We start from the raw sequence: 27,368 nt of genomic DNA, 5'->3' as shown, positions 1-27,368 counted from the left end.
CTATGAATATACTCTACTTAATTTGAAATCAATCAGAAAAATTAGAGTTTTATTCTTTATATTTGTGTGTTAGATCAAACCTTACTGGTTTTTTTTTTTGCCAATGGAAAATGATTTGGTACGGTATGTAAAACAAACATGTATGTATGTATTTTTATATATATGCGTGCTGTCATAAATAAATCTTGATTTCGACGTCAAAACTGTTTTTGTTGTGGGACAGGAACAGTGCAATAATTTATTAGTGAAATAAACAAAAAAAAAAAGAATATAATCGCTTGGAAACAAGAAAATCCTCTTTGAAGAGTTCTTGGGCGTCAATCCGTCAATTTTACAGATATATTCGGCAGCTAATTAGTAAGTAAATTTAAATACTCAGCAAAAACTATAAAAAAACGGTTCAAAGAAAACTAGGCGTCACATCAGTAAACAATAATTTATGACTTGAACTTGTTTTAGACATGAAAAAATGTAATGAAAAAAGAGGAACTATTTAAGTACCACTTCATTCTATGCTTCTTAAAAAGTTGTATTTAACTTTAACTAATCAAATTTAACGCACGTCCTAATTCTAAAGACAAACTATTATTACTTTATATCCCAGCATCATGATTCTTTTCTCAGATGAGTCAAGGGAGAGCTTAAAAGAAAAGATTTGGGCAGAGATTTGCAGAAGTCTGTTTGTCCACTCGCTAACCTATTACAGGTGGGTCATAAATTTTATTGCTGTAGAATCTGCCTTACATCACTTTAGTGAGCTTTCCTCGAACTACGTAAGTCCCATGGATACGTGACTGATGTCCTCGAACAACATGCGGTACCTACCAATTATCCCTAGAATTGGTCCACAGCTTATTCTGATGCGTGAAAATGCACGAGTTAACAGTGCCAAAGTGGTTTCAGAATAAATTTATTAATCCCAGCCACTTTGTCTACAGAAAGACTTGATTTGTAGGATTAATATGGATCTCATGGTAATCCCCAATTGGTCTATTGGCAATGGTCCTACTTTAAATCCGCTTAAGGGTAATTCCATGAAAAAGTGGACACGAATTTTGAACAAATTATGCCGTTTTTTTTACTTTTTGTAATAGCAAATTATTATTTACAAACGGTAACACTTAATGCAAGTTGCAAGAAAAGATTCTTTGTTGTGTTCCCTTATGGATAGAAATTAAATTCAGGGAGTATAAATAATCTTAAAGCATTTTTAAAGCATAAGCTGTCAACTACAGAAGAATTTCACATGAAAATGACGGAAACAAGCCTACAGAAAACTAGATGAATCTAATAGTGACGATGACAATATCCCCTCGTAATTGCTAAAATAAATTAACATTTAAGCAAGCTTCGTTACACAATATTCGATTTAAAAAAAAACTTGAGTGAAAATGCATCTTTTCTTTACTTTTGGAACCATAAATCGCAGGTAACATGAGTTACCAAAATAATGTAGCGTGAGTTACCTAAATATTTTAAAATTTTTCCTCGAAATATTGAACAAATGTTTGGTTTTGTCACTAATATTAAAAGCTTATAATTTTTTATGTTTAAGTTTCGTATGTTTCCATACTTGCAGTTTGGCTGCTATTTTATACCGTCAATTTCATTATAATTTTTGAACAACAACAACATCTTGAAGGTGCTACCACCAAGTGTTTATGGCTAGAGTTACAGTACAGTTTCACGGATGCCAATCCGATCATCAGACTCCTTTTATTCCATTTTGTGTGTGGTGCTTGGTCTAGTAATTTTTTCATTTGATTTGAAAAACTTCTTCCGTCACACTTGAGTATTGAACCTAGACCAAGCGAGTTCAGATGCCAGTACACTACTACCTCACCCACGTGATTAGCTTCACATGCAAACGAATAGACTTAGCATTTTTACTAGCTCCTTCAAGTATGATTATTGTTATTCGGCTCTTTCATGTTTTTCTCCATACTCTTAGGCATAGCAACAATTCGTTTGCGTTATACGAAAGTAGGAAAGTGATTAGAAAGATGTTGGCGCGTGCCTTGATTATTTTACATTATGTTTAAGTTTCGTATGTTTCCATACTTGCAGTTTGGCTGCTATTTTATATTATAATTTATAATTTTTTATGTATGGAATCTTCATTAAAAACAAATAAAGGTTCTTAATTTCGCAGAAAAACTTCATACTGCCGGACTCTTAAAACTCTTGTCCGATTTTTGTAACGTGAGTTACCATCATACTTTTATTTCTCCCAAGCAAATGCTAAAAATAAAGAAAACTTTTTTTGTTAATTATGAAAGTAATAGTTATGCTCCATTCATGGATAGTAATTTCGTATCAATTTATATTAAAATTAACAAAAAAAAAATTATTTATGTATAGGAAATTTTTGTGAATGTAACGTGAGTTACCATGGAATTGCCCTTAAGTCTCAAATTATTGCGATATGTAAGAGACAATTTGATATCTCACCAGTTTTTCTAACCCAAATCCAGCTTCACTTCCAAGAGACTATTACTAGTCTTGTTTTTTAAAAGCAAACGGTCGCTTTCAGCTGATGATCATATCAGCTGCATAGTTGGAAGAATCTACTCTATGCTATGTAGACTCTAGCCATTCTCTAACAATACTCCAGTAAATACCAAACAGACTAATAAAAACATTGTTGGTACCTCTAATTGACTTCGCTTATGTCGTCTATTGTAAGCCCGATTCACATTGTAAACATAAACTGCTTGTGGCTTTCAATGACATGATTAGATATGTTTATTTTTTATGGTCTCAGGAGATATAAACACATTTCGCATTACCACAAACTAGTCCTTGGATGTTCACTATTACTGTATATTTGTACACAAAATTATACAAAACAAAACCCCTCTATACATATATAAAAAATTAGAATATACCTCAAAGCTCTCTTAATCAGCTGAAAACTACAGGGAAAGAAGACCCCTAGAAAATTAAAAAAAAGGTTCAATACTTAATTCGTGGAATAAAAAAAATACTCCAAGTTGTCATACGCGGTAGAAGAAAACATACCAAGCATCAAATAAAATTATGGGAAATAACAGTCGTTTGTTTCTAATTTTTTTTCTTTTTTATTATGAAAAAGCAAACATTTTCTTGGTATTAATTTGTAGTGCTTGAGTTGTTAAATTTTGTTTATCTGTTTTTGGTTGATAATATTGCTGTTTAACATTTTTTCGACTTGATATGAACTAAACAGACACACAAAAATACGAACTAGAATTTTTAGCCCATTAAAACTAACTTCAAAAATAATGAAAAGTGCGTTGTTGTTGAGAAGGAGTGTATATTTTTATTCATAAATTCTAGAAAATAAACTTAATATTGATGGTCCTCTAAATATTCCTTTCAGCACAAACATTCGTTACCAAGTTTCCGAACCACTCGAATCAGTTCTTACTTCAAAAATGTTTTCAACCACGGCCTCTACAACACCTTCCTGTTTACATGGAGTTTTACAAATAGGTGGTCAACGAAATTTTAATTTTTCCTTGGAAAGTGACAATTTTTTCTTAGTTTTCAACGCATTTTGGAAAGAACAAACTTTTATTGTACCTATTTCTGAAAAAGGAGCTAACTTTACAAAAGTATTTATTTGTATTTTTTGTTTTTTATGTTCTTATGATTTAATATACAACTTGTATTTAGGGTTTTACTGTTTCAAATAGTAAACAATTCCTGGACAAGGTACAAAACAATTATCTTAGTATTGAGCTCTCAAATAATAAAGATAATTTGAACCGTGAAGTAATTGGCTTCCTGCGTTTACCATTACACCAGTTCTTTATTGCTTATCGCGATGCCTCATTAATGAACCGTCTCAACGACGGGAATGTATGTATTTTTTTAGTTTTGTCAAAAGCAACCTTAATACTTTGTTGCTCTTCTAGTTTCCAGTTATATCCACAAACAAATGGGTGCCAGTTTTAAACTCAAAATCAGGTGAGCAAATTGGTGAACTTGAATGTCTTTTAGCAATGGGAACCGAGAAGCAGATTGGAAATGTAAAAAACCCAAAAATGTGTACAAACAAAATAGCTAATACTGAATCGACCACCCAGCAACATCATTTCACAAACAATTCATATCAAACTCAACCATCTTTACCTATAAATTCAAAACTTAGCAAAACCTCTGACCTTTTAAACTTACTTCAAAAGTCACTTGCCTCGACAACTACAACTGATATTAGTAATGCGCAATCAGATACACAAATGGCGGAAAACAATTTATTCAAGCTTCGTTTAGAGATCAAAAGTGCCAGAAATCTACCACTGACCCAGTCTCTCAAACAAAAGAAGAAACTCAACCGATCTAATAACACGAAGGAAAGTCATAGTTCAAGCTTTCAAACGGGTGAAGAGCCAAGTACGTATGTAACATTTCAAGCGAAAGAGGAAAACAGTTCGATGGTGAAATCTCACGAAGGAATGGTATATTCGACTGCTGTGATAGAAAAAAACTGCAATCCTGTCTGGAACAAGTCGTTCTGTATATCTGGACCGGTCAAATATATTATAAATGTAAGTACTTACACTATAATTTCAGATGCTTTTAAATCAGCAACCTTTGTTATTTCAGAAAAACGAACGATTCATCCTTAAAGTTTGGAAAAAAACTGGTAAAAGTAATTCCCACGGGCAAAAGTTTCCATGTCCCATGGAGGATGCAATTATTGGTTTTGCATCAGTAGATTTATCCGTTTTGATAGAAAATACCACTCATTTGAATGCCTGGTTTGATATTGTTGACTTTAGTGGACATATAAATGGTCAGATACATGTTGTTGCAAATCTCGTTGACGATGTCAAAGAAATCAAAGACTTGGGGCCCAACAACCAAGTTGATAATTTACTTGATTCTTTTGAATCCAGTTTGGATATAAATAATATGAACCTTTGCCGAGCAATTAAAAGAAAATTTACCGAGCTTGAGGAAATCTCAGACAGATTAAGAGTTCGTCTGTTGGATGTGACGGGCAATAACGTTTCACGGGAATTAAGTGACGAACAGTTAGACGAATTCGAACACGATTTAAACACAACAGTATGCGAAGATGAAAATGAAAGTTTTCACACAAACTGTTCATCTCATAGGCAATAGCTTTCGAAGAAATGATTTTTCTATAGGACAACCAAAGCCTGTTTAAATATCAAAAATAAGTACTTACAATTTTTTTTTACAAAAATCGATTTTAATTTTGTATTTTTAATTAGTGTCGATTGAAATAATAAAGAAAATTCATCACATAAAAAGACTATTTTGATTGATGGGTGTTTGTCTGAAAGAGAGTGTGGAAATAGATTGAAGCTAGTATGATTGTCAAGAAAAGAATTGTATGTGTCATAAGAACCAAGAAATGACTCGAGTCCATGAAACTTAGTTTTTTTTTAAATTTGGATTTTAAATAAAGAACCCCTTCGGTGACTTCGGTGACGCATTAACCAAACCATTACACTACGGGTTACATTAAAATGGGATGAAAACCGAAAATTCACACAATTATTGTGGTTGAAAGGGTGTTTATTTTAAGGCAGTAACAAAATTAATCAAAAGATTTCATCGATTTTTGTTCGCATCTGTATAGCAAATTCTTATGGAATTCCTAAAGTTACTTTGTTTTGTCTTATTATAATCTCGCTTAGAACGTGTATTTTGTATGAGAACAAAATATTTTATGTATTTCATTTTTCTCAAAAACGGCTTTATTCAACTTTGCACACGTAATATTCGAAGCTATTACAATTAAAATTGCATTTTTAGATTATCTCAAAAAACTCAAAAACCAGAAAAAATGGAGTTAAAAAAAAACAACCTCTTATGTCGGAGCAAGTACGTGCAACCCAGTCGTGCATTTTATTGTATACTGTTTGCGGAGATAACAGCAGCTAAAACGAATTAAAATTTTTTAATCGGCCTTATCACAAATTCCATTCGTATCGGAAATTTTCTACGATTCTCGAAAATCAATCAGAAAATTCGATCGTAGTGACGATTTGTATGAATTTTTCCATTACGAACGGATTCCGTGTTTCTTTTTTAGGGAATCGTAGCAAATTTCCGATACGAATGAAATTCGTGAAAAGGCCGAATAGGTAAGCATCGAGTTTCAAACAAAAATCGTTCAGTTTGAATATAAATTTCATCGAAACGACAACACAGGGAGTTTGAGTATTTCAATATCTATATGTGACCATCGCTTACTCGCCCGAGTAAAAATCGTATTTATTGATACCGTTGCTATGTCATAGGTTTTCGTCGAGGGTTTAGTTAAAGAGCCTCCACTTCTTAGTCTTATCTTAGATTTTAACGCGTCTTTGTTTTAAATTCTTCAACCCTCGCAAGCATTGCAACTAATTCTTAATATCTTATTTAATAATATAATATATGTATATAATAATAATATGAAAAGTACGCAATGACTTTTGTAAAATATTTTATTAACCCTTTAAAGTCGCAACATGAAATCTTTTACATCGTTTAACCAAAAAGCCTCATCTCCTCACGCGCATTGAGTGTTTTTGGTGGAGATGGTGTTTCAAATTCACCCAATTCAGCATCATAGTATAAAGCAGCTCTATATGGTCTAAGTTCCCATGGAACTTGGTTTTCCATTGGTGTCAAATTAACACCTAGATCCTCGAGGGTAGGGACACCACTCAAAACATTGTCAGTCACGCACTCCCGCTCGATACGTTCCATATGAAGTTCGCCAATCGGATTTCCAGGACAAATAAGTTCCGTCAATTTAGCTTTCATAATAAAAGTTGGGTCGAAACGCATGTCGTATCGCAAATATCCCCACCACTTTTCGTCCTTTCGCATAACTCTATGGAACCAGTCAACTAAATCACTCAAAAGATAGCGTTTAGGACTAAAAGAAAACAAGTTTATAAAAGTTTAAAAAACTAAAAGAAACAACTTGCAACATACCCAACAGCTTGATAGACTTTTCCCGCAGTATCCGGATCTCGAGCACAATTGAGAATTGCCTGAGCAATGTCACTTACATAAACCGGCTGCTTTACAGTGCGCTCTCCTTTGTGCCAAAGAGGGAATGCACGGAATTGGCGACGCCAGATATGAGCATAGTATCGCAAAAACCTATCTTCTGACCCATAAATATCCGAAGGACGGATAATGGTAGCTTCTGGAAATGCTTCACGTACCGCAAGCTCTCCATAATATTTGCTCCTCAGGAAATTGCTTCCATTTTTCAAAACATGACCCTTTGGATCTGGCTCAGCATTGAGAGCAGAAAGATGGATAAAACGTTCAACGCCCATCTCCTTGCAAATTCTAAAAGATTTTAGATTTTTTTAGATTTAGATTTATTCATAATAAAAAAGTATCAATATAGTCATTGAGAAAAATAAACTGAATAATAATAAGGCAAACATTTAAGGGTCATTTTTTTCACTATTGCTCAACTTGAAGAAAACTCTCGAGTTTGCCAACTTGAGAGTTGACTTTAACTCGAGAGTTGAAACGCAAGTTGTAATTTTTTTTTATTCACTAATTATTTTCTCAACTCTCCAGTTGAAGATCTAAAGTTGGCCAATTTCAAGTTTGAAAAATATCCCCGGGATTTTTATGAAATATGGAACAAAAACTTTCATTTATTTAAATTACAATTTGAATCTGTCATATCGATAGCATATTTGTATTCTTTTTTGTGTTTAATTTGTTAAATTGTTTTAAATTGTGAAAAAAAAAAAAATATCACATTATTATGATTGAAAAAAATATTAATATTTTTCGTAAAATTTCTAGTTTCCTCAGCCAACTCCTACTTTTTCAAAGAGTTGAGAAATCTAAGGTTGAAAACGTCAACTTGGAGTGAATTAAATCGAACTCGGAAGAATAAATCGAACTTGAAGATAAAATTCCTCAAGTTACGTTTAACTTCGAATGAAAAAAAATGGCCTTTAGTCGTCCGCCTGAGTAACAAAAGTTTCGATAACTTTAACTTATTTTTATCTTCAAATGATTTTTTTATATGTTTAATAAATATGTACATTTAATTTTTAATTATACATAATTTGTTTTCATAACTTTAATTGCAAATTAAGAATTTTAAGTTAGGTTTAAAAAATAAAGAAGTAACAGACTTTTAGTTTAGCTAAAACAAAAATTTATATTGAAATATTAATGTGACTTTAAGTTTCGTTAAAAACAGAAAACAAAATAGACTTTTAGTTTGGCTAAAACAAGAAATAATATATTTAATAATAGAATATGACTTGGAGTTTAGTTAAACCGTAAATTAAATTGGTAAAAACGGTTTTAATTATTTTTTGGCAATTTGCTAAATTCTAAAACAAAGGAACTATCAGAATTATTTACCTGGCAATATTCCTCGCCCCAGTAACGTGTACATCTTCGAACTTGTAGTTTTTGGTTTCGAAATCCCGACCGACTAAATTAATTACAACATTCGAATACTTGACAGCTTCACGAATCGAATTCTCATCTTTTAAGTTGTAAAAGTGGAAAAGAACTTGTCCCAAGTCACCAGAGACTTTTAGACGAATAGCTTCACCATGGTCAGCTCGATAGGGAAGAATCATCTGTGTGCCAACTTTTCCAAGTTTGTTGCACACATATCGACCGACAAAACCAGTGCAGCCGAACACAGTGGCAACAATGCCATTGAAACTGCTCCGACCTCCTGTGCCTCTTTTAATTGAGGAAAGATTGGTTGTTTTCAATGGTCGAGGGCCGTCGGTGGAGTAAGACGACGAACGGAGGACCAAGACTCCGAGTGGCCTTATGTGATTTTCTGGAAGTGCACGATTGTATATTATTATGTAGGTAATGTGTAACCTCACATTTGACAGAATTACGCAATGAGCGTCTAGCACTTATATTAAAAGGAGAAAAAATAAAATAATTCTTACTTGCAGCAATGGAGTTTTTCACCAACATTAAGGATGCCATTGTTAAAGGCCTTCTTTGCAGCAAAAATGTTTTCTTTTGAAAAGTTTATCTAAAATTTTACTAGCTCGATTGAAAAACTATTTGTTTTGAAAGAAGACCAAATGGATGTCGGGAAGAAATTTTTCTACTACCTTTCCAGCTGTCAAGTGTGCAGCTGTCACAAATGACTGTCAACTGACTGACGGTAATTAGGCATGTTCACGTTTCGTGAGGTTAAAAAAATTGAAAAGCTTTGTGATTTGACTACCGCGGCGCCACATGTATATTTGTTTTTTTTTTTTTCTCATGGACAGAGCCGGTTTTAGGGGGGGGGCAGCCTGGGCCGTCGCCCAGGGGCGCAAGAATTGAGGGGCGCCGCAGGCGCCCCGAACTTTTACAAAAGTTATATAAATAACGAAGTCTTTCCAATCGATGTTTTATTTTTTTTTTACATTCACAAAGGCGCCCCAATTTGTTTCTATTTTACATTTTCAACGGCGCTCGTATTGTTTGTCCTAAACTTTTTGAAGAATGAAGGCGCCCCCCAATTTTGGGTTAATTTATTTGGCTTCCGGAAGGACAATGGTGTCCAAAATCTTCGTTCATCTTTGAAGAACAAGGCGCCCCCATTTCTTTTGAAAGACTAAAGCAATCCTAATATTCCTCCTACCAATTTAATTTTTACAAAGGTGCCCCTATAGTAATGAATAAGGAAAGAGAAGGGAGACGGACAGAATCCCGAAATTAAAAATCCAGAAAGCCCAAAATCCAGAAAACCCTAAATTCCGAAAACCCAAAAACACAAAATCCCGAAAACCCACAATCCCAAAATCCCGAAAACCCAAAATCCAGAAATGCCAAAATTCACAGCTTCTCCATTTCTCATAAAAACTACGTTTGTGTGTGAGAATAAAAAAATAGGTCTGTTCGTTGTTCCCCCCTCCAGGGTACTCTAACTCATTTCAATTAACTGTGAAAAAATCAGAATTTCTCGGGTTTTCATTTTACATCGAACACCTTAGAGCTTTAGTTTCATCAGCGAACATCGAACACAGAGGAAATAACTCTGGTTGAAAAAGGAGCTACAAAAAACGCTTGACAACGAATTCGGAGCGACCCAGAGTGCCCTAGAGCTCACAACGAACAAACCTTATACTTATAAAGGTATGTTGTTTTCGATTGGCCGTCCGGAAGCGCCTGGAATCATTAAGAAGCGTGCTGCAAGTTTTTTATTCTCCTAGTGAAAAAACAAAACACAATATTTGATTTTTCACCAATACAGATATTAAATTTTAGAATTGGGTGGAAGCGATTCAAAGTTTTTTATTGTATTCAGAATGAGTGAATCATTGAGTGATTCCAATCGAAAACGACATTAATGTACCTAGTTGAAAAAGTTTTTGAAAAAATATTGTTCAAATAAGACCAACTGTACCTAATCTTTAAATGTGTTTAAACAAAAAAGTCAGAGATAAAGGTAGTCTTGTCAATTTAGCCTAAATGACATGAATAATTAATTTTTTTTTTAAGTTAACCTTTTTAAGTTAATACACTGCACATTTTTAATAAATGCATTAACAAGTATATGAGAGGTAAGACATAATCTGCTATTGCTTTTTTTCGTGATTTTAAAAAATTGTTTTTAGATGAATTTTTTTTTAGAGGCGCCACTTGCAATCTTGCCCAGGGGCGCCGGTAGTGCTTAAACCGGCACTGCTCATGGAGACCATTCCATGGATATAATCGACGGTTTTAAATTTGAACTTATTTTGTAGAGGCTTATTTTACTATAGGAGGGGGTCTCTATCTCAACCCGTTTAAGCCTAGTACTCAGCTGAAGCGAAACGAAATTGTCCATACAAAAATAGCATAACGAAATCTTGTTAAATCAAATTATTTCAATCAATAGTTTTTGAAATAATCGATCTCAAAGGCGACTTAACATACCCTAAGCGGAGCAACGAAGTTAAGTGAGTGGGACAGAGGACTCGAATAGGGAGTTAAAATCTCGAGAGCCCGCGAAGCGGGAAAGGTAAGGTACTTTTAACTAAAAAACTGTTGGCATTGGCGCCTGCCTGGGCGACTTTACATACCCTAAGCAGAACACAAAGCTGCCAACTTATTCTATGTTTTAAAGATCGAAGATCTTCTTTGTTGGTGGCCAAAGTTATGAAAACAGCAAAAAAATAAAAATTGCTTATCTCTAGTGAACATAGTCGCGTCTCCAGGTTAGAACTTTATTTTCTGCTTGCCCAAAAAATACCCTGTAACAATAGGGGACTATAGCTGCGTTCCTTTGGGAACATTTATCTACTGCTAATTACTTAAAACTACTTTGAACTACTTTTGTCGTATTGAAAAAGTACTTCAAAGCAGCTTCAAGTACTAAGCAGTAGATAAATATTCCCAAAGGAACGCAGCTTATGTTAATAATATGTTTTTTTGGTCGCTGAAACCGAATCTGAAGTCCGTTTCACTCGATCAAGTCAGGTTTTCTAGATAAACACAAAAAGAGTACACAAGCAACCTGCCCCGAACATCTTTTTTTGAGGTTATCTCAAAAACCTGAAGTGATGTGGCAAAATGGACTTCGGATTCGGTTTCAGCAACCCAAAAAACATAGGATTAGCACCCCCATCCCCAGGTGAGAACTTTTTTTTGTGTGGCTGTGTAATTGCATCTTTACTGCTTAACCAATTTTAATCTTAACGTGCAATCAATTAGTTTATTTAATTTTTTGTTTGGGATTTACATATTAGTTCCAACATGCAACGGTTTTTTTGCTTTGAATTCTATGCAAAACCCTTTTGTACTCAGTCGTGTAGCTGATGATGAGCGGTATACTGCTTTTGAAATGCATTCAAAGTTCAATAAATAATTTTAAAAAAAAATTTTTTGTTTTTATAAAAAAAATTTGAAAACTCAAACTAATGTGTGTTTTTATAAATTAATGTTTTAAATGTACCTATAAGAGTTTTTGGATATCGTTTTTAAAATAATTTGTTAATTTAAGAATAAATAATTTATTAAAAAGAGCAAAACTATGAATGGAACGAAACCGTTTGCTTAAATTTTAGTTTATGAATATACGAACTGAGGATATCCTGGGGTAAATATTAGAGCATTCTTTCATAAAGTTTTTCTCCACCGTGTACTTCAACTTGATCGACGAGTGACGACGTTGAATGAAATGAATCCTTTTTGTAAATTTTATCGATTTATGTAAAAACTGTTATTTTAATAATTTATTCCAAAATAAAACATATTCATACGGAAGTTTAATTATTTTAGACACCGTTTATTTTATTCAACCAAACCACAGACAAGAGAAATATATTTCTTTTGTCTGTGACCAAACTCAACTAGTACTTTATTAAGCACCCAAAAACAAGGGCGTACGCAGGAAATTTTGACCAATAAAAAAAAAATAATGATTACCTAATATAATGATATTAATTATGTATGATTTTTAGCCTTGTAGGGCAGTGGATTTCTCAAAGTCCATTATAATTAGAACAAAAATATTTTATTACTACCCACTATTACTATTAATATGCCTAAGTCCTCATAGCAAAATATTCAGCTTATCTCGAACCAGTTGTGAATATTTTGCAATAAAAAAAATTAGACCTTGCATGCACCAAACCTATTCATACTATTATTAATATGGCAAAGGATTCAGGAGTATAAGAACTCATGTTTGATTCAAAATTGGTGGTTGAATTAGAACTGCAAACACTAAGAATAGCCAAGCTATCTCCCTAAGATCTCCAAAAACTTTATTTATGCGATATCGTACAAGAAGCAGACGACTTTTTCTGGACAACGAAACTTATTCTCCATATTGCCCTTTCCTTACCGTGCACCACAAGCTCGGTTGAAAGAACTTTTAGCACGTTGAGGAGAGTCAAAACGTGGTTAAGATCAACCATGATCGAAGTTCGTTTGAATGGTATAGTTGATGATAATCTGTAGATATCGGTTTTATTTTACAGGGTTATGTAAGCTGAGTGTACACCGAAAAAATGTTTCGGAAAGAGAGGAGGAAATAAACACAAGGTGTCAATAGATATGCTGAAGACCCATGCCACTTGGCCTTCATATGATTATAATAATTCGTGATATAAATTGTTAATCTGTATATACATAGGTACATAAACAAAATTTAAACAAAAATTCAGCTTAATAAGTTTCCGAATGAGTAATGAGAAATATAAGATTTTCTAAATGAACAATTCGTTCTTGAAACCTTATCTCTGTATGGGTCAAAATCATGGAGATGGAAAATTTGATGTCCAGGTATTTTTTTAAATAAACAAACATTTCATTAAAATTTGTTTGGCATTTATCAATTAAAATAACAGGCACGCATCTGGAAATATATATTTTTCGGTTAGAAAAGTTTAAATTCCTTTTTAATTGCATCTAATATACTCGAAAATAGCGTTCCCGGACATGTCCAAAACTCAAAAAATGAAATTCAAATGGCTTAAAAACACATTAAACATTAAAGTCAACTATTTTTAAGTATTTCACACAATAATCTTTATAAATTCGTACATACATATCTACACAAAAATTGAATTGTGTTATTTTTTAAACTTTAATAAAAGTTGTCCCAAGAAAAAAGACGCATCGTATCCAAATTTCTTAAAGTGTCAATATTTTAATCATCTAAATTACAAATGGTGCTGCAAGCCGTTTTTAAAGTTGGTATTATATAAATAACACTGGTCAACAAGGTTTTTGCCACAACAACCAAAATATACTTTTCTAGTAGTTTTTGATGTGCTGAACTCGAATCTGAAGTCAGAAAATTGTTATTGGCCTCCGTTTTTTAAATATTACCGTTAGAAAATGTCAAAAAACGTCATTTTGGCTGCTTTCGAGGTTATGTTTTGATGTGGGGTAATACATTATGAATAAATTTGTAACGGTGGCTATAAGAACTGATTTTATTCTTTCCAAAAATTTTTAAATCTTTCCGATATCTCTTCTACTGCCCGAGATATTTAAAATTTAAATAGCGGTCTTTGAATCAGAAACAACACTGGCCAACCAAATTAAACTTTTTTTGCCACAAGAACCAAAATATACTTTTCTGAAGGTTTTTGGGTTGCTGAGCTCGAATCCGCAATCAGAAAACGGTTATATTTCAAGAACGGAGGCTAACAGAATTTTTCTGATTGCGGATTCGAGCTCAGCAACCCAAAAACCTTCAGAAAAGTATATTTTGGTTCTTGTGGCAAAAATTCTGTGACCAGTGTCTTAATCTTTAAATTAAGTTTAGTTTCTCTTTGGCTTATTAACTGAAACTTAAGATATCTCGAGCAATAAAAGAGATATCGGGAAAATTTAAACAGTTTTTGAAAGTAGAATATCAGTTCTTATAATAACCGTTACAAATTTGTTTATAATGAATTACCCCACATAAAAACAGAACCTCGAAAACAGCCAAAATGACGTTTTTTAGCATTTTATAACGATAATATTTCAAAAACGGAGGCCAATCAAATTTTTCTGACTTCAGATTCGGATTCAGCACCCCACAAAATACTAGAAAAGTATATTTTGGTTCTTGTGGCAAAAAAAAAGTCAAATTTTGTTGACCAGTGTAATCATTCCACACCTTTTTTGTATGGATAAATATATAAAATATATGTTAGAAACTAGTTTTAGTTTCATTTTTAAGTAGCGTACATCAATTAACCGTAATTTTGAGAACGCTTATTTTGGGGTATAGTTAGATTAAAATTTTAATTTTTTGGTGATGTTATTATCAAAAATAAAGGCCACTACATATAATCTCAAAAATATTTCGTTTTACTTTGTTTCCTATATAAAAAATGAAAATAAATTAAGGTCAAAACTTTCCACACACAATTCTCCATTTTGGGTATTTTAAATCAGTATTCTATCTAAAACTGGCTGTAATATACACTGTTATACAAAAAAGTTACCAAAAAACAAAATAAACAAATTTTTATGGCCCAAGTTTTCGGAAAATCATTTTTTTGTAGAAACTGGTCTCTGAAATAAGAAGTAAAGTTTTATTTTATTTACATATATTTAAGATCTACTATCTAAATATACAACATTCACATTGATACTGTTTCTAGACCCCTAAAATCATTTTTAAGAGATCAGTACCATTTGAGGAACATTTTTCTAGTACCTACTAATTTTTGGGGTTTTGCGCTAAGTTGAAAAATATACATTTTTGTGCTCTGCCCGTTCATGAACCGACAAATTATAGCTAAAGCGAACATTTGAGCATGAAATTTTTATCATACAACAAAGTTGATTGCTTAAAAAATTCGGTCATCGAAATTTTCCACCTCCATAATTTTGACCCGTATACCTTACATCGATATGTTTTGATTCAGTAGTAACTATTTTCACCCGGCGAACCCCACAGGCGGATCACTAGTGTGAAGCAGATACGTGGGATAGTTATGATCCCCTCGACATCGAGATCATAACAGCGCCGAGAAAAAGGAAGAAAAAGAAGTAACTATTTTCACGCGTGGAATCGTCTAATGCATCGGTTCTTAACCAGTGGTCCACGGACCCCTGGGGGTCCGCGTAAGATTTCAGAGGGTCCGCGGCAGCATTTCCATAAAGCATCAGAAATACGTCTTTAACATTATTCTAATGTGACGCTCAATGAACTTTCTTTCTTTTTTACTAATTTCCTCATTCCATTTTATTGCGTTTTCTTATCCTTCTCAATAAATAGATACATGCATCTAATTTTAGTTACAAAAGGGCAATTTACTTTTTTATGTATGTAATAATAAGGGCTTTAGGCCGGAGCGAAATTTAATTTTCTGGAAATTCAAATTCTACCCCCCGCAAAAGTTGCATATAGTCCTAAAACTAATGTAATATTTTTTTTATGTATTTCCGACCGCTAGGGGTCGCGCATTGCAATGCAAAAATTTATGTTTCCCTGTAGGTATCGTATTTTTGTTGTTTTTTTTTTTTTAATTTAAAAACATTTTTTTTTTTCAGTATAGAGTTGATACAAAAAAAGGATTACCTATATAAAATTAATTAAGGAACTAAATTAAACAAAAACAAAAAAAAAAATAAGTACATATATAACTGAAAAATATTTAAAAAATATTTCTTCTCCGTAAGCCCTGATCTATCGTTTGGTTTCTGGTCTTATTTTTTCTGGGTTCGATTGCAATGAGGAATAACTAACGGAGTCTGTTTAAAGAAGAATAAATGCATAAATAAATTACATTTTTTTTTAATGCAAGATATTGTAGATATTTGTTTTATAAGCCCATTTTGTTCTTTGTTTTTTTTTTTTCAATTTTAAATTCGAATGCGCTACCGCGACCACTAGCGGTTCTTGAACCAAATGCAAATTTGCGGGGGTATGTTTTTTTTTAAATTGGTTCCGCGCACTCTCAAAGGTTGAGATCCGTTGGTCTAACGCAATAGTTGATAGTCAAAAAGCGACAGTTTTGCTTCATTAATTTTCGTTTATTGACTTTTAACTATTGACTACCGCGTTACCCGATTTCACCCTAGATCAAAATTCTCAAGGATTATATTGCTTTCTTTTCATTCCTTAGCAACTTTAAATGCAGCTGATTGTACCTACAGATCAACCGCCGTAAGTTAAACCGTACAGTTTTGCTAACTGATTTTAGAGATGCTATGCTCTAATTTGATCTAAATACTGGGTCTGTTTGGGTACTGCCTAAAACAGAAATATTTCTACTTTTTTCAACATTTTCAACCCAATTCCTGTTTGGGTACTCTGGAACTGTGTAGTTTTGTAAATTATTTTTAACAAAAATTGAAATATTTCTGTACCCAAGTACCCAAACAGACCTGAAATGTATACATCTAGAATAAAGAATAAGGGAGTTAATAATAATGAACAATGTTTTTATTTTAATGCATAACGTCTAATTAAAATAGATTAACAGAATTAATGCCTTTAGCGGATTCATTAACTTTTCCAACAATATCTACCGAATTGATTCGTAGCATTGTGTGCGGCGACCTCTGAAAGTTAATCCTTGTGTATTGCTTCCTTCGCTTTTTCTTGAAATGCGTTTTAGTATGCGACAAAGTTTTCTCAATAATAGTTGCTTGGACATCAACAAGCCCGCTTTCAAGTATTGGCCGTCCGAATAAAGTGAAATTATTCCCTCCAACAAGCAAGACTTTTTCCAGGTGAATGCGATCGGAAACGGTTGGGGGCCAGTATCCCTCAACAACTATTATGTCACCAGACGTAACTTTGAATTGTTTTCCACACAAGTGGACGACAGCAAACAGACGACCATGACTTTCTGGTGAACTTAGGTTATCATTTACTTTGCGGAAAATGTTCTGGTAGTCTTGGGCAGTTTTACTAGGGTTAAAATCGGCTCCAGGCAATTTGTCAAGGGTTTTTGTGGATTGTTGTGACCTAGGACTCATGTGCAACGAGTTAAATAATGCTAGGAAAAGATGTGTGTTAGAATTATTTTGAGGAAAGATATGGTCTTACTATTTAAATTTCCCAAAAATGTTGGTTTTATTGATCGCTGCAAACAAGATGATAAAAGGGCCATCTTGATAATATTTTTCTTCGCCTTTTTCTTTGAAATAAAATTTTAACCAAAATATATTAATGACAAGTGACAGTTGTTGTCATATAAATGTTTTAGGTTAGGACCATTTACACTTTCAAACATGTTTGACATAAATGGAATGGTGATGAGTGTTTGTGCGGAAGCCATATGTAGGCGTTTTTTTCTTTTAGCTCAGAAGAAAGCTCTGAACATTCTGAGCACGCTCTGAAAAAAACTTGTTCTGAGAGCTCAGAAAAAATTTTTAAACACACCTGAACATTTGTCTATTTACTTGTCGTTGTCTTCTACAGAAACAATAAATAAGAATTAAAACTTAAATTAAATTAAAAAAAACTAGACTGATAACTGCATTCTTGCGCCATTATTTTAATTGTTTGAGATTTTTTTTCAATGTCACTTCTTGTAAACAAAAGAGAACGAAAAAAGAAACACAAATTTGAAGCTCTGAATGTTTAGAGGTAAAAAAGAAATACAATTTTTTGTTTGACAGTTCAGACTCTGTTCTGATCTAAAAAAGAAAAATGCCATGGGTCCTGCATGAACATTTTGAATCCACAAGAAGGCATGTAATTTCTCAGCTTCTATCAAGTCAAACAAAACAAAAACGGCTGCAACTAAGATATTTCTCATAAAACTTGTCAATTGAGATAATTGCTCATTTTCCGGACAAGATAAGTTGCCTGAACTTTATACCTTATAACTTTTTAGTGGTTCCTCTAGGTCCAGTTGTACAAACGTGATTCAGCCTCGGGTCAGGATTTTAACCCACCGATTTCGGTGGATTAGCTGCGGGTCAACTTCGGTTCAAGCATGGACGTGGCTATTTTTACATGTATGAACCTTGAACCAGTACTACGCTTCAGCTTTATTACCGATTTCAGAAGATAAAAGTTGCTAAACCACGGATCAAATATTTGATCCGCGGATCAATTTCTTTGCGAAAAAACATTAAAAACCTATATCAAAAACACAAGTTTTTCCATACATTTTTCATAAACCACAAGTTTTCGCAAAACACAAGTTTTTGATTAAACTCGCCAAAAACCTGAAAATGAAAACATTCAACTCCAAACGAATTAACCAAACAAACCTTTTGAGGAATTCAGCAACAATTCAGCAGACAAAAAAAAAAGAACTGACAGCAGACAAAAAAAAAAACTGACAGCAGACAAAAAAAAAAAAGAACTGACAGGCAAAGATAACTAAGTGTTTTACAAATGCGGTTTGTTGATTTTTTTTGATAATATAAATCAAATTGCTTTTTTATTTCTTTCATTAATTATAGAAAATGGCAGAGCAAATGAGGGATCGAAGATGAAGAGTTCCTGTTGGAACTTTGGGCTGAAAAGGAGCCACAGCTCAAAGGCAGCTGAAAAAACAGTCATATTTACATCAAAATGTCTACAGAATTTGAGGGGCGGGCAAAATATTATTCTCCGGAAGAAATTAAAATAAAACTACACAATTTCACGACCAAATAAATAAAATTATATTTAAATTGTCAGAGTTCATTTTATTTGACCAATTTTGTGAGCTCAAGCTGATTTAAACAACAAAAATTAAATCCCATCGAAAACTTGACATTTAGATGTCAGAAAATTTTAAACGTTAAACAAAAACCTGTAAATTTCTGGTGTGAACGCTTTTCAGGTTTTTGAAAACTTTTTGCCATAAACTGCGTTTTTGGGTCTGGTGTGAAAAGCCTATAAGTGTTGGATTTGGAAAAAAAATAGAATTCAGTTGAGAAACTCAGAGATTTTTTCTGTTTTGGGACGCGCCTAATAAATGTACCTACACCAAAATGAAGAACCTAATCCAAACAAAGTATGATGGTGTAAATGGCGTCTTAAGTATGATGTTTGTCTTTCAAAACGTCAAATCATTTTTGAATTTGAACAAAAATTCTTGCACCGTTTTGTTCTTTGTCGTCTACATTTTTTGTATTTTAAAACATTTTATTTATTCTATTTATCTCAAGTTTTGTTCACAATTTAACTTAAAGTTACAAAAAAATGGAAGACAATAATGAACCATCTCTAGAACGTCATTTCACCGGACACAATGCCGATATTACACAAATTTGCTTCAATCCCACATCAAATTATATAGCCTCCAGCTCTTTAGATGCATCCGTAATGATTTGGGATTTGCAGCTAGCATCTCGCTGCATTCGATTTAGTAGCCACACTGAAAAAGTTCATTCAATTGCATGGGCTCACCAATCGAACATAGTCGCATCGTCATCTGATTCCGGATTGGTCAAAATATGGGAACCAAAGATACGTGGAATTACTAAAGAAATTATTGCGCATAATCAACCAGTGCGTACTGTTGATTTTGATCCTACAGGAAAATTGGTATGTTTTCAAATTTTAGTTCACTATATCCGAATAGTTTGTAGTAAACTTATTTTAAGCTGTTAACTGGCAGCGACGACAAGTCTATGAAATTGTGGAAAGTATCTCTTAAAAAGTTTGTGGCTTCATTCACTGGTCATACAAATTGGGTGAGAAGCGCAAAATTTGGTCCTCAAGGAAATATTATCGCCTCCACTGGCGACGATAAGCATGTTAAGATATTTGATGTCGAAAAGTGTGAATGCATATCGTCGTTTACTGAAGAAAAGGGTTTAGGGACGGAAGTATCGTGGCATCCGGATGGGAATTTGGTGGCTGTTGCATTGACAAGCAACAGAATAAAGATATACGATATACGAACCGAAAGTCTGATTCAACTTTATCAAGTGCATTCGGCACCAGTTAATACTTTGTCATTCCATCCATCGGGTAATTATATTTTGTCAGGCAGCGATGATGAGACTATGAAAATTTTGGATTTGCTGGAAGGAAGGCCACTATTCACACTTACAGGACACACTCAAAAAGTTAAATCTGTAGCTTTCTCTGTAGATGGATTGCAATTTGCAACTGCAGGGGCAGATAAGCAGGTTTGTCAAAACTTATTTAATTGTCGTTTGGAATTAAAAATTTGGTTGTACTTTCAGCTGTTGGTATGGAAGTCGAATTTAGGCAACGCAGGTGGTCCATCAGGGAAAGATATGATGCATGGTGGAGTTGGTAACAACAGTTTTGAGGAAGTTTTGATTGATCCGAGAAGAAAAAATGTGTATGGAACACAAGATGATAAGTTTCATGTTGAAGACAGCATCTCTACAAATGAATAAATTTGTTAAACCAACAAATGTCCATGCGTAAATTTATCGAATAAAACTGACTCCATTAAATGTATTACAAAGTGTTGTTAAAAACTCGAAATCAATAGGCGTTTTTCTTTTTTACCGACTTCCAAAAAGGAGGAGGTTTTTAATTCGCCTGAATTTTTTTTTTATGTTTGTTACCTCATAACTTTGGATTAAGCGAACCAATTTTGATAATTCTTTTAGTATTGGAAAGCTGGTGCCTGCAGTGTGGTGCCATTTCAATTTCGTTCAGTTCTGGCTGTAGAAACTATGATAAAAAACATTAAACCCAGTTTTAATCCATGGAAGTCGGTTTTGTTTTTGAGTTTATCTAAGCGCTCAACTTTTGTTTATTTTTTCGATCAGGCCGTGGTCAGAGCGCGATCTACGACCTTAGGAAAAATTGATGGAGTAGATATAGTAACGAAGAAAAAATAATAAAAATAATAACAAATTATTAAAATCAGAGATACCCAAAGGAGATGGGAAACTTTCGCACGTTTTACCCCCCAAAACCCATTTGTTTATTTCGCGTTGTTGTAATTTCTTTTGTATTCGTGAATAAATGTGAAAAAAACACAGTGTAACCACAGTTTTTTCACGCATACTTCGCCAAAAGTCGACCAAAATAAAGCGTCTTAGTAAGGGTACGACAGATCTAACTGATGAGCCCACTGTCGTACCTGGGCGAAACGCTTTATAAATTTGTAGTTGAGGTCACTTGAACTTTAAAATTGGAGTAGATAGAGTAATAAGCTGAGAGCGATCAATTTCATTTATTTTGTTCATGTCGTGAGTGAGATGACAAGAGAAAAAAAAAAAACATTTGAAAAGGTAGCAACGCTAGTTTTTCTCCGACTGAAAGTAAAAATTAATTATTTTAATAAATTTGACAAATTTTTGTCAATATTTTTGTTATAGGTGACAGTTCCGGGCTCAGTTTTGTTTCTTTATTAACTCGGAAAGCTCTTAGGGCGATTTTGTTCACTATTGCTCAACTTGAAGCAAACTCTCAAGTTGACAAACTTGAGAGTTGACTTTAACTCGAGAGTTAAAACAAAAGTTGAGAATCTATTTTGTTCACTGTTTTTTTCTTAACTCTCGAGTTTGAAAAACAAAAGTTGGCCAACTTCCAGTTTCAAAAATATCCCTGGGATATTTGTGACAATTAATACAAAATCTGTCAACTTTAAGTCTGAAATGCAAACAAAATGTCAAATTTGAGTAAATAATAAATAATTTAAATCCATATGTCATGAATTATTTCGTTTTTTTTTTTTTTTTCTAAGAAAAAATGATTATATACAAATCAATTTGTTTTCAATTGTACTTCAACTTCGAGTGAACAAAATGGCCCTTAGCTTACTCTGCTCAGACTGAGCTCGATTAGCTCTGCTCTGCTCGGTGCTCCACTCAGAGATAACATAATAAAAAACCTAATGTCGAATTTCTGAAAGTAGATAAGACCCAGCCACGGTATCAGCAATGATACTTCTTTTCAAGGCTTGGCCACACCGGAGGGTACGCGGTAGAGGTACAGGTAACGGTACGGGTATTTGTATGGAAAAAATTCCAAACTGACACATCAACGTTCGGGTGTGGAATTTTTTTAATACAAATATCGTTGCCGCTACCCGTACCGCTACCGCGTACCCTCCGGTGTGGCCAAGCCTTCATTATTTTTACAAACTCTGGGTCTCAGGAAGGTACTTGATATATTATATCAAGTTTATATATATTTATATATATATACACTACAGAGATTCATATCCCATCAAACTATCTCTTTTTGTAATTGTGAAAAAAACTCAAATATAAACAACAAGAAAATGATAAATATGCAAGTGTGCATGCTCGTCCGGATTATCCGGAGAAAATACGGATTTTAAATTTTACTCCGGAGTAAAAGATTTTTACTCTTTTTTGGCTTGATAGAAAATCAAATTTAAAAAAGTGTAGCTCTGTTCCATTGAAGGTGGTAGACCACTCATGACTAGAAATCTAGTACAACATCTATACATTCCTATCTCCTAGAGCAGATTGATTGTAGTACTAGATATACTAACTTATAAGTAAACTGACACCTCCAATGCAACATAACATTATTATAAAAAGTGCTAAGAAGGCGCTAACCTGAAGTCTCATTTTTTGCTAAGAACAGCTTATTTACATTTACAGTACATTCTTTGCATATTATCGTACTGAAAAGTTTGAGCCCGAGGCTCATATCGTCGCCCGACAGTCGTCGTATCTGAAAAATATTCAAATTTGAAATTTTGACGAAACGCAAAACGATTTTTATAGTTCAAGCTGTATTTTCGTTGCCGACCAATTTTATCGACGATTACAGTTCCACCTAAAACGTCAAATAAGTCTTCACCCACCTACGAGCACTAATTTGTCAGTGTCAAGTAAAATTCGAATGTTTGCTTTCTGCATTTAAGCAAAAACTAAATTTCGAAATACTTTTGTGTACAATTTCCAATTAGATTATTAAAACACTTATAATTGCCAAAATGCCAGTAAGTTTAATTAATTCTAAAAAATTGTTAATTTACATTTTAAGTACTTTCTCTAGGTTCACGAATTTAAAGTAGAGATGACTTGCACCGGTTGCTCGGGAGCAGTAGAACGTGTAGTCAAAAAGTTAGGTGGTGAGTTGAATTAATTTGTTTAATTATATTAATTTAATCATTTAAAGAAGGAAATGTGTAATTTATTTGAATTTAATTTAAATATACATGCAGATAGAATGTGTTGATAATGTATATTAAATATTTAATCTTTTATATAACACTTTGTAATTATTATCTTTTTTTAGATAAAGTTGAAGATATGTCGATCGATTTGGAAGGAAAAACTGTTCAGATAACATCAAATCTGTCAGGCAATGAACTGCTGGAGGTTTTAAAGAAAACTGGAAAAGAGACAACATATTTGGGTTGCAAGAACTAATTTTTATATATTCCAGGAACAGTATTTTTATAGTTAGAAATCTTATCTAAGATTTGATTTTGTACTCATTTGGTTATGATTCATAAAAACATTAAACGTTGTTGGAATTAGAAAGGAAAAAAAATAAAATATTATTTTGTGATTTGATTAATAATAAACTTTGTTTTAATTGGACTGCGCATCTTGAGAAGCGAACAAAATAATCCATTGTAGAGTAACAACAAATAAAAAAACACATGTTTTACTGTAGATTGAGCAATAAAAGATTTGGAACGACATTTTTTAACAATTGAACACTTGATCAAATTAACTTAATTATAATTTAATAGAAAAATTAAATAGATCACACAAATAAAATGGTTATTTGGGGTAACTTTATTTTCAAGCCGCTGAATGTCTGTCCGATGTATTACGCCGCCTCAAATGTTTCGGTGTTCCAATTTTCACTGAGGAAAAGTTCATCTTAATAAGACTTTTCAGTTACAGGCATCTATTATAAATGGGGACGATTGTAAGTTCGAAGTAGGTACGTGGATTAAACGTGCTGGAGGAGAGTTTTTTTTACTATGTAATACAGTCGCGATGGGAGTTTCCATAATATGTACAGCCTTATAATTTTCAGCCAGCGATGTGTGCCCTTAACTATGAAACTGGACTGATAGACGAAAAGGAGCCGCAGAAAGTTTCTATGACGATTTATCGCTTTATGTCGTAGGTAGGTAATTAGCCTTTGTAACACTGTAATGTTCAAATTTTTTACTAATGCAAATCGTCAAAATAAAATATTCAGCCCTATCGTTAATTTCACTTGGAATGTTTACCACCCGGAATATTTTTGTTCGCCCGGAATTTCAAAAGCTATCATTAGTTTCACCCGAAGGGAATTTACATTTTTCGCAAAACTAATTTCTTGTTCGGCACCAAAATTCTAGTGAGAGAAGAGAGCTGTCGAATACCTAACAGATTAACTGAACAAAAGTTGAAAATACAAGGAGATGTCCGAAGGTGAACAACTTTTCACCCGGAACTCACAATAGGGGATACGTGAAATTGAATTTTTCCTGGTGGAATCTTTTTCACGTGAAAGTCACGATAGGGCTGATTACTTTTACCGAATACTTTTCCCTTTAGTCGTTTTTACCCGGCAAATCGGCAGCCAAACGAATTTTTTCTCATCTACTCACCCATTGCTTTTCGGACCGACACTTCTGCTATTATTTAGGCGAGTATTTAGGACTTCGACATGAAACAATATTCTCACATTAGAAGTAATAATAATAGAATAGTCCGTTTATCAGAGACATTTGTGCTTGTTCAGATAGAAGTATTTTATTATGAAACCATCCTAGTTTTCGGGAAAATCATTTCAAGGTTAGCTTTTTCAGTCACTAGAATAAAGAATAGATTTATTCTTGCACTACGCATTAGATTTTTACTGATTGAATTGGAAAACCTCAAACAAAAATAAAATTTACAATAATGTATTTATGTATTAGAATTTAGTTTTATATCTTTTTTTTATAATACAGAAAAACAAGTTACATTTTAAAATTGTTGTTAGTAAATGATTAATAAGAAAAAGTCTCAACAAGTCTAATATTTATTGATATTAAACAAACGCACTCCATGAAATTGTGGAAGTTTAGGCAGAACTATAACAATCAAGGAGATGAAATTGGCAATGAAGTGTTCAGTGTTGTTTCTTGTGTAAAGGCACGTTAGAAGGAACCTAAAATAACAAATATACATTAAAAATGATTGCTGTTTTGTTTGTCATTACTTACAAAATTATCGGAACAGCGGTAAGAAACTTGCGAGTAGCAGTGAATTGCTCACCGTCATCAATTTGTTCCCAATGAGTAAGCTGAGAAGCACAATCACTTTCTGTGCTAATCCAAGGGGCTCCTTTTATTATGTGCAAAAAATAAAGGTGTGCCTTTTAAAATAATAACATTAAATTCATTTTCATTGTAGTAGATCTGAGTCCTAGAAATATTACTCACGGCATTATGAAGAATATTTGTAAAAGTCCAAGCCATGGAAATGCTTAGTAATGGCACTGAAAGAAACACCAAGTGGAAAGATAATACACCTAGAAGATATGCCAGCCACATTCCTCGGGCACCCAACCACGACCTGTTGGGATTAGGGTCTCCGTGACCACCGGCAATCATATTTTAGTTGCAAATGTTTTACTATAGATGAATTGAACGGTGTCTTATTATGATTTACGAAATTTGAAAAATAGTTAAAATTTATTTCATTAACTATGTAATTTGGACACATGCATAAGTAAAATTAATGCAAAAGATTAATAAAATACGTATTCGAGTTGCAATTAAAATCTTGTTTATATTTTTTGTATCAACATTGGGCGTCATTACATTTGACGTTACAGTACGGTATGAAAAAAAAACAACAAAAATTTTAGTACACTTCGAAACGTTTATCATTAGCCCTGTTCCATTGGAGGTGCTAGTCTACTAAGAGAAGATATGTTTTGTTTAATCTAGTACTATTTTCTACTCGCATGCTCGAGTAGCTCCCGAGTAGATACGATTTGTATTAAATTCGTTGAAAGTGCGTTCCATTGAAAATCGCTAGTAAACTACTAGAAGTACTTTGCCACATCCCAAAGGAACAGAGCTAATGCTGTTCTTGTTCGGTATTCCACTATTCACGTGAATGAACTTGCTCCATACATTTGCAATCCGTATAAAAAATGTCTTTTTGTTGTAAAAATAAACTCATCATCATTAAAATTAAGCAAAATGACGCTTATCATAAAATTTGTTTTTATTTTTTATATGCAAAGAAACACAAAAAAAAAATAAAATTGTTTTTCTTTTTTATATGCAAAGAAACACAAAAAAAAAAATTAAATTGTTTTTCTTTCAATTTACTTCGTCGCCTTTTTTTTTAGGTTGACGTTCACGTTGACGTCAAATAGAGGTATGATAATGCAGTTAATCCGATGAATAGCAGAATGTCAAGGTAGAGTTATAGTGAATTGAATGTGTGAATCGGATCTGAGATTCACGTGAATAGCAGAATAGGGCTGATTGATGAAAATTGTCTCAACATGTTATCGCACAGGTATGGTTCAGTTAAACTGGCGATTAAGATAAAACTTCTGAGCCGACCGTTGGGCTCGAACCCACGATGCCGGCTCTGCAGTCATCTACCTATGCCTCTGTGCCATGGCGACTTGCAGTAAAATACTTTAAATGTGTCATTTCACCAGATTACATGAACATAGAATTTCTAACCTGATCAACCATCTTCACTCCCCCCAACTCTTTCGCATGCAGGTTAAAAAAAAATACAAATAAAAAAGCACGTATACGCCACAGTGAATGTGAACAAAGTACAAAGAATGTGGATTACAACTTTGGCCTAGGTGCCAACATACCGATATTAAATAACACTTCTATGTAATTTCTAAATGAACAAAATTTTCCTTCACTCTACAGCCAGTGTTCATAAACCGAAAAAACAAAACCCTTAAAAATATGAATCAAAAATTTTAAATTTTTTCCTGCTTCTTAAATTCTGTTTAAATTTTTTAATAAAAATTTAATACAAAACAAAACAAATACAGAAAAACAAAATAAACATAGAACTTTGTATTATAGTTTTTGTTAATTAGTGAGCAAAAAGTCCTTTTCAGGGATTTTTTGGCT

General features: G+C 33.2%; 5 protein-coding genes across 6 annotated transcripts; 2 read left to right on the top strand and 3 right to left on the bottom strand.

Moving 5' to 3' along the window:
- The first annotated feature begins 88 nt into the window (after positions 1 to 88).
- LOC129918461 (C2 domain-containing protein 3) lies at positions 89 to 5,464 on the top strand. Of its 2 annotated transcripts, none has more exons than XM_055999042.1 (5): positions 89 to 123; positions 3,362 to 3,596; positions 3,658 to 3,843; positions 3,900 to 4,532; positions 4,591 to 5,464. In XM_055999042.1, exons 1-5 carry the CDS (start codon positions 104 to 106, stop codon positions 5,110 to 5,112), a joined length of 1,596 nt encoding a protein of 531 aa, XP_055855017.1. In that variant the 5' UTR covers positions 89 to 103; the 3' UTR covers positions 5,113 to 5,464. The 2 variants fall into 2 exon arrangements, with proteins under 2 accessions (XP_055855017.1, XP_055855018.1); XM_055999043.1 differs by lacking the exon at positions 89 to 123 and adding an exon at positions 186 to 357.
- Positions 5,465 to 6,428: 964 nt separating this feature from the next.
- Positions 6,429 to 9,111, bottom strand: LOC129918463 (NADH dehydrogenase [ubiquinone] 1 alpha subcomplex subunit 9, mitochondrial). Its single transcript, XM_055999044.1, has 4 exons — positions 8,910 to 9,111; positions 8,356 to 8,791; positions 6,943 to 7,308; positions 6,429 to 6,883 (listed from the first exon to the last, which is right to left on the bottom strand). Exons 1-4 carry the CDS (start codon positions 8,947 to 8,949, stop codon positions 6,490 to 6,492), a joined length of 1,236 nt encoding a protein of 411 aa, XP_055855019.1. The 5' UTR covers positions 8,950 to 9,111; the 3' UTR covers positions 6,429 to 6,489.
- Positions 9,112 to 16,815: 7,704 nt separating this feature from the next.
- On the bottom strand, positions 16,816 to 17,596 carry LOC129918546 (39S ribosomal protein L21, mitochondrial). Its single transcript, XM_055999151.1, has 2 exons — positions 17,447 to 17,596; positions 16,816 to 17,396 (listed from the first exon to the last, which is right to left on the bottom strand). Exons 1-2 carry the CDS (start codon positions 17,508 to 17,510, stop codon positions 16,861 to 16,863), a joined length of 600 nt encoding a protein of 199 aa, XP_055855126.1. The 5' UTR covers positions 17,511 to 17,596; the 3' UTR covers positions 16,816 to 16,860.
- Positions 17,597 to 19,410: 1,814 nt separating this feature from the next.
- Positions 19,411 to 20,806, top strand: LOC129918479 (POC1 centriolar protein homolog). Its single transcript, XM_055999062.1, has 3 exons — positions 19,411 to 19,888; positions 19,948 to 20,478; positions 20,536 to 20,806. The coding sequence occupies exons 1-3, from the start codon at positions 19,544 to 19,546 to the stop codon at positions 20,713 to 20,715; spliced, it is 1,056 nt and encodes a 351-aa protein (XP_055855037.1). The 5' UTR covers positions 19,411 to 19,543; the 3' UTR covers positions 20,716 to 20,806.
- Positions 20,807 to 25,150: 4,344 nt separating this feature from the next.
- Positions 25,151 to 26,076, bottom strand: LOC129919632 (ORM1-like protein). The gene is made up of 3 exons (XM_056000580.1): positions 25,689 to 26,076; positions 25,470 to 25,621; positions 25,151 to 25,414 (listed from the first exon to the last, which is right to left on the bottom strand). The coding sequence occupies exons 1-3, from the start codon at positions 25,857 to 25,859 to the stop codon at positions 25,279 to 25,281; spliced, it is 459 nt and encodes a 152-aa protein (XP_055856555.1). The 5' UTR covers positions 25,860 to 26,076; the 3' UTR covers positions 25,151 to 25,278.
- Positions 26,077 to 27,368: the final 1,292 nt, after the last annotated feature.

Source organism: Episyrphus balteatus, chromosome 4 (genome assembly GCF_945859705.1).
Source record: "Episyrphus balteatus chromosome 4, idEpiBalt1.1, whole genome shotgun sequence".
NCBI lineage: Eukaryota > Metazoa > Arthropoda > Insecta > Diptera > Syrphidae > Episyrphus > Episyrphus balteatus.
The sequence above is the reverse complement of the archived record's forward strand: the minus strand, read 5'-3'. Positions and strand labels throughout refer to the sequence as shown.

Excerpts from the sequence above, each read along its gene's own strand:
- LOC129918461 (XM_055999042.1), top strand. The coding sequence starts at position 104 with ATGGAAAATGATTTGGTACG. Across the intron at positions 124-3,361 it reads ATGGAAAATGATTTGGTACG|CACAAACATTCGTTACCAAG; the intron begins GTATGTAAAACA and ends TATTCCTTTCAG. Across the intron at positions 3,597-3,657 it reads AAGGAGCTAACTTTACAAAA|GGTTTTACTGTTTCAAATAG; the intron begins GTATTTATTTGT and ends ACTTGTATTTAG.
- LOC129918463 (XM_055999044.1), bottom strand. The coding sequence starts at position 8,949 with ATGGCATCCTTAATGTTGGTGAAAAACTCCATTGCTGCAA. Across the intron at positions 8,792-8,909 it reads GAAAAACTCCATTGCTGCAA|AAAATCACATAAGGCCACTC; the intron begins GTAAGAATTATT and ends GTGCACTTCCAG. Across the intron at positions 7,309-8,355 it reads GGGGCGAGGAATATTGCCAG|AATTTGCAAGGAGATGGGCG; the intron begins GTAAATAATTCT and ends AAAATCTTTTAG.
- LOC129918546 (XM_055999151.1), bottom strand. The coding sequence starts at position 17,510 with ATGGCCCTTTTATCATCTTGTTTGCAGCGATCAATAAAACCAACATTT. Across the intron at positions 17,397-17,446 it reads ATTTTTGGGAAATTTAAATA|CATTATTTAACTCGTTGCAC; the intron begins GTAAGACCATAT and ends ATCTTTTCCTAG.
- LOC129918479 (XM_055999062.1), top strand. The coding sequence starts at position 19,544 with ATGGAAGACAATAATGAACCATCTCTAGAACGTCATTTCACCGGACAC. Across the intron at positions 19,889-19,947 it reads TTGATCCTACAGGAAAATTG|CTGTTAACTGGCAGCGACGA; the intron begins GTATGTTTTCAA and ends ACTTATTTTAAG. Across the intron at positions 20,479-20,535 it reads CTGCAGGGGCAGATAAGCAG|CTGTTGGTATGGAAGTCGAA; the intron begins GTTTGTCAAAAC and ends TTGTACTTTCAG.
- LOC129919632 (XM_056000580.1), bottom strand. The coding sequence starts at position 25,859 with ATGATTGCCGGTGGTCACGGAGACCCTAATCCCAACAGGTCGTGGTTG. Across the intron at positions 25,622-25,688 it reads CAAATATTCTTCATAATGCC|GCACACCTTTATTTTTTGCA; the intron begins GTGAGTAATATT and ends TTATTTTAAAAG. Across the intron at positions 25,415-25,469 it reads ACCGCTGTTCCGATAATTTT|GTTCCTTCTAACGTGCCTTT; the intron begins GTAAGTAATGAC and ends TTGTTATTTTAG.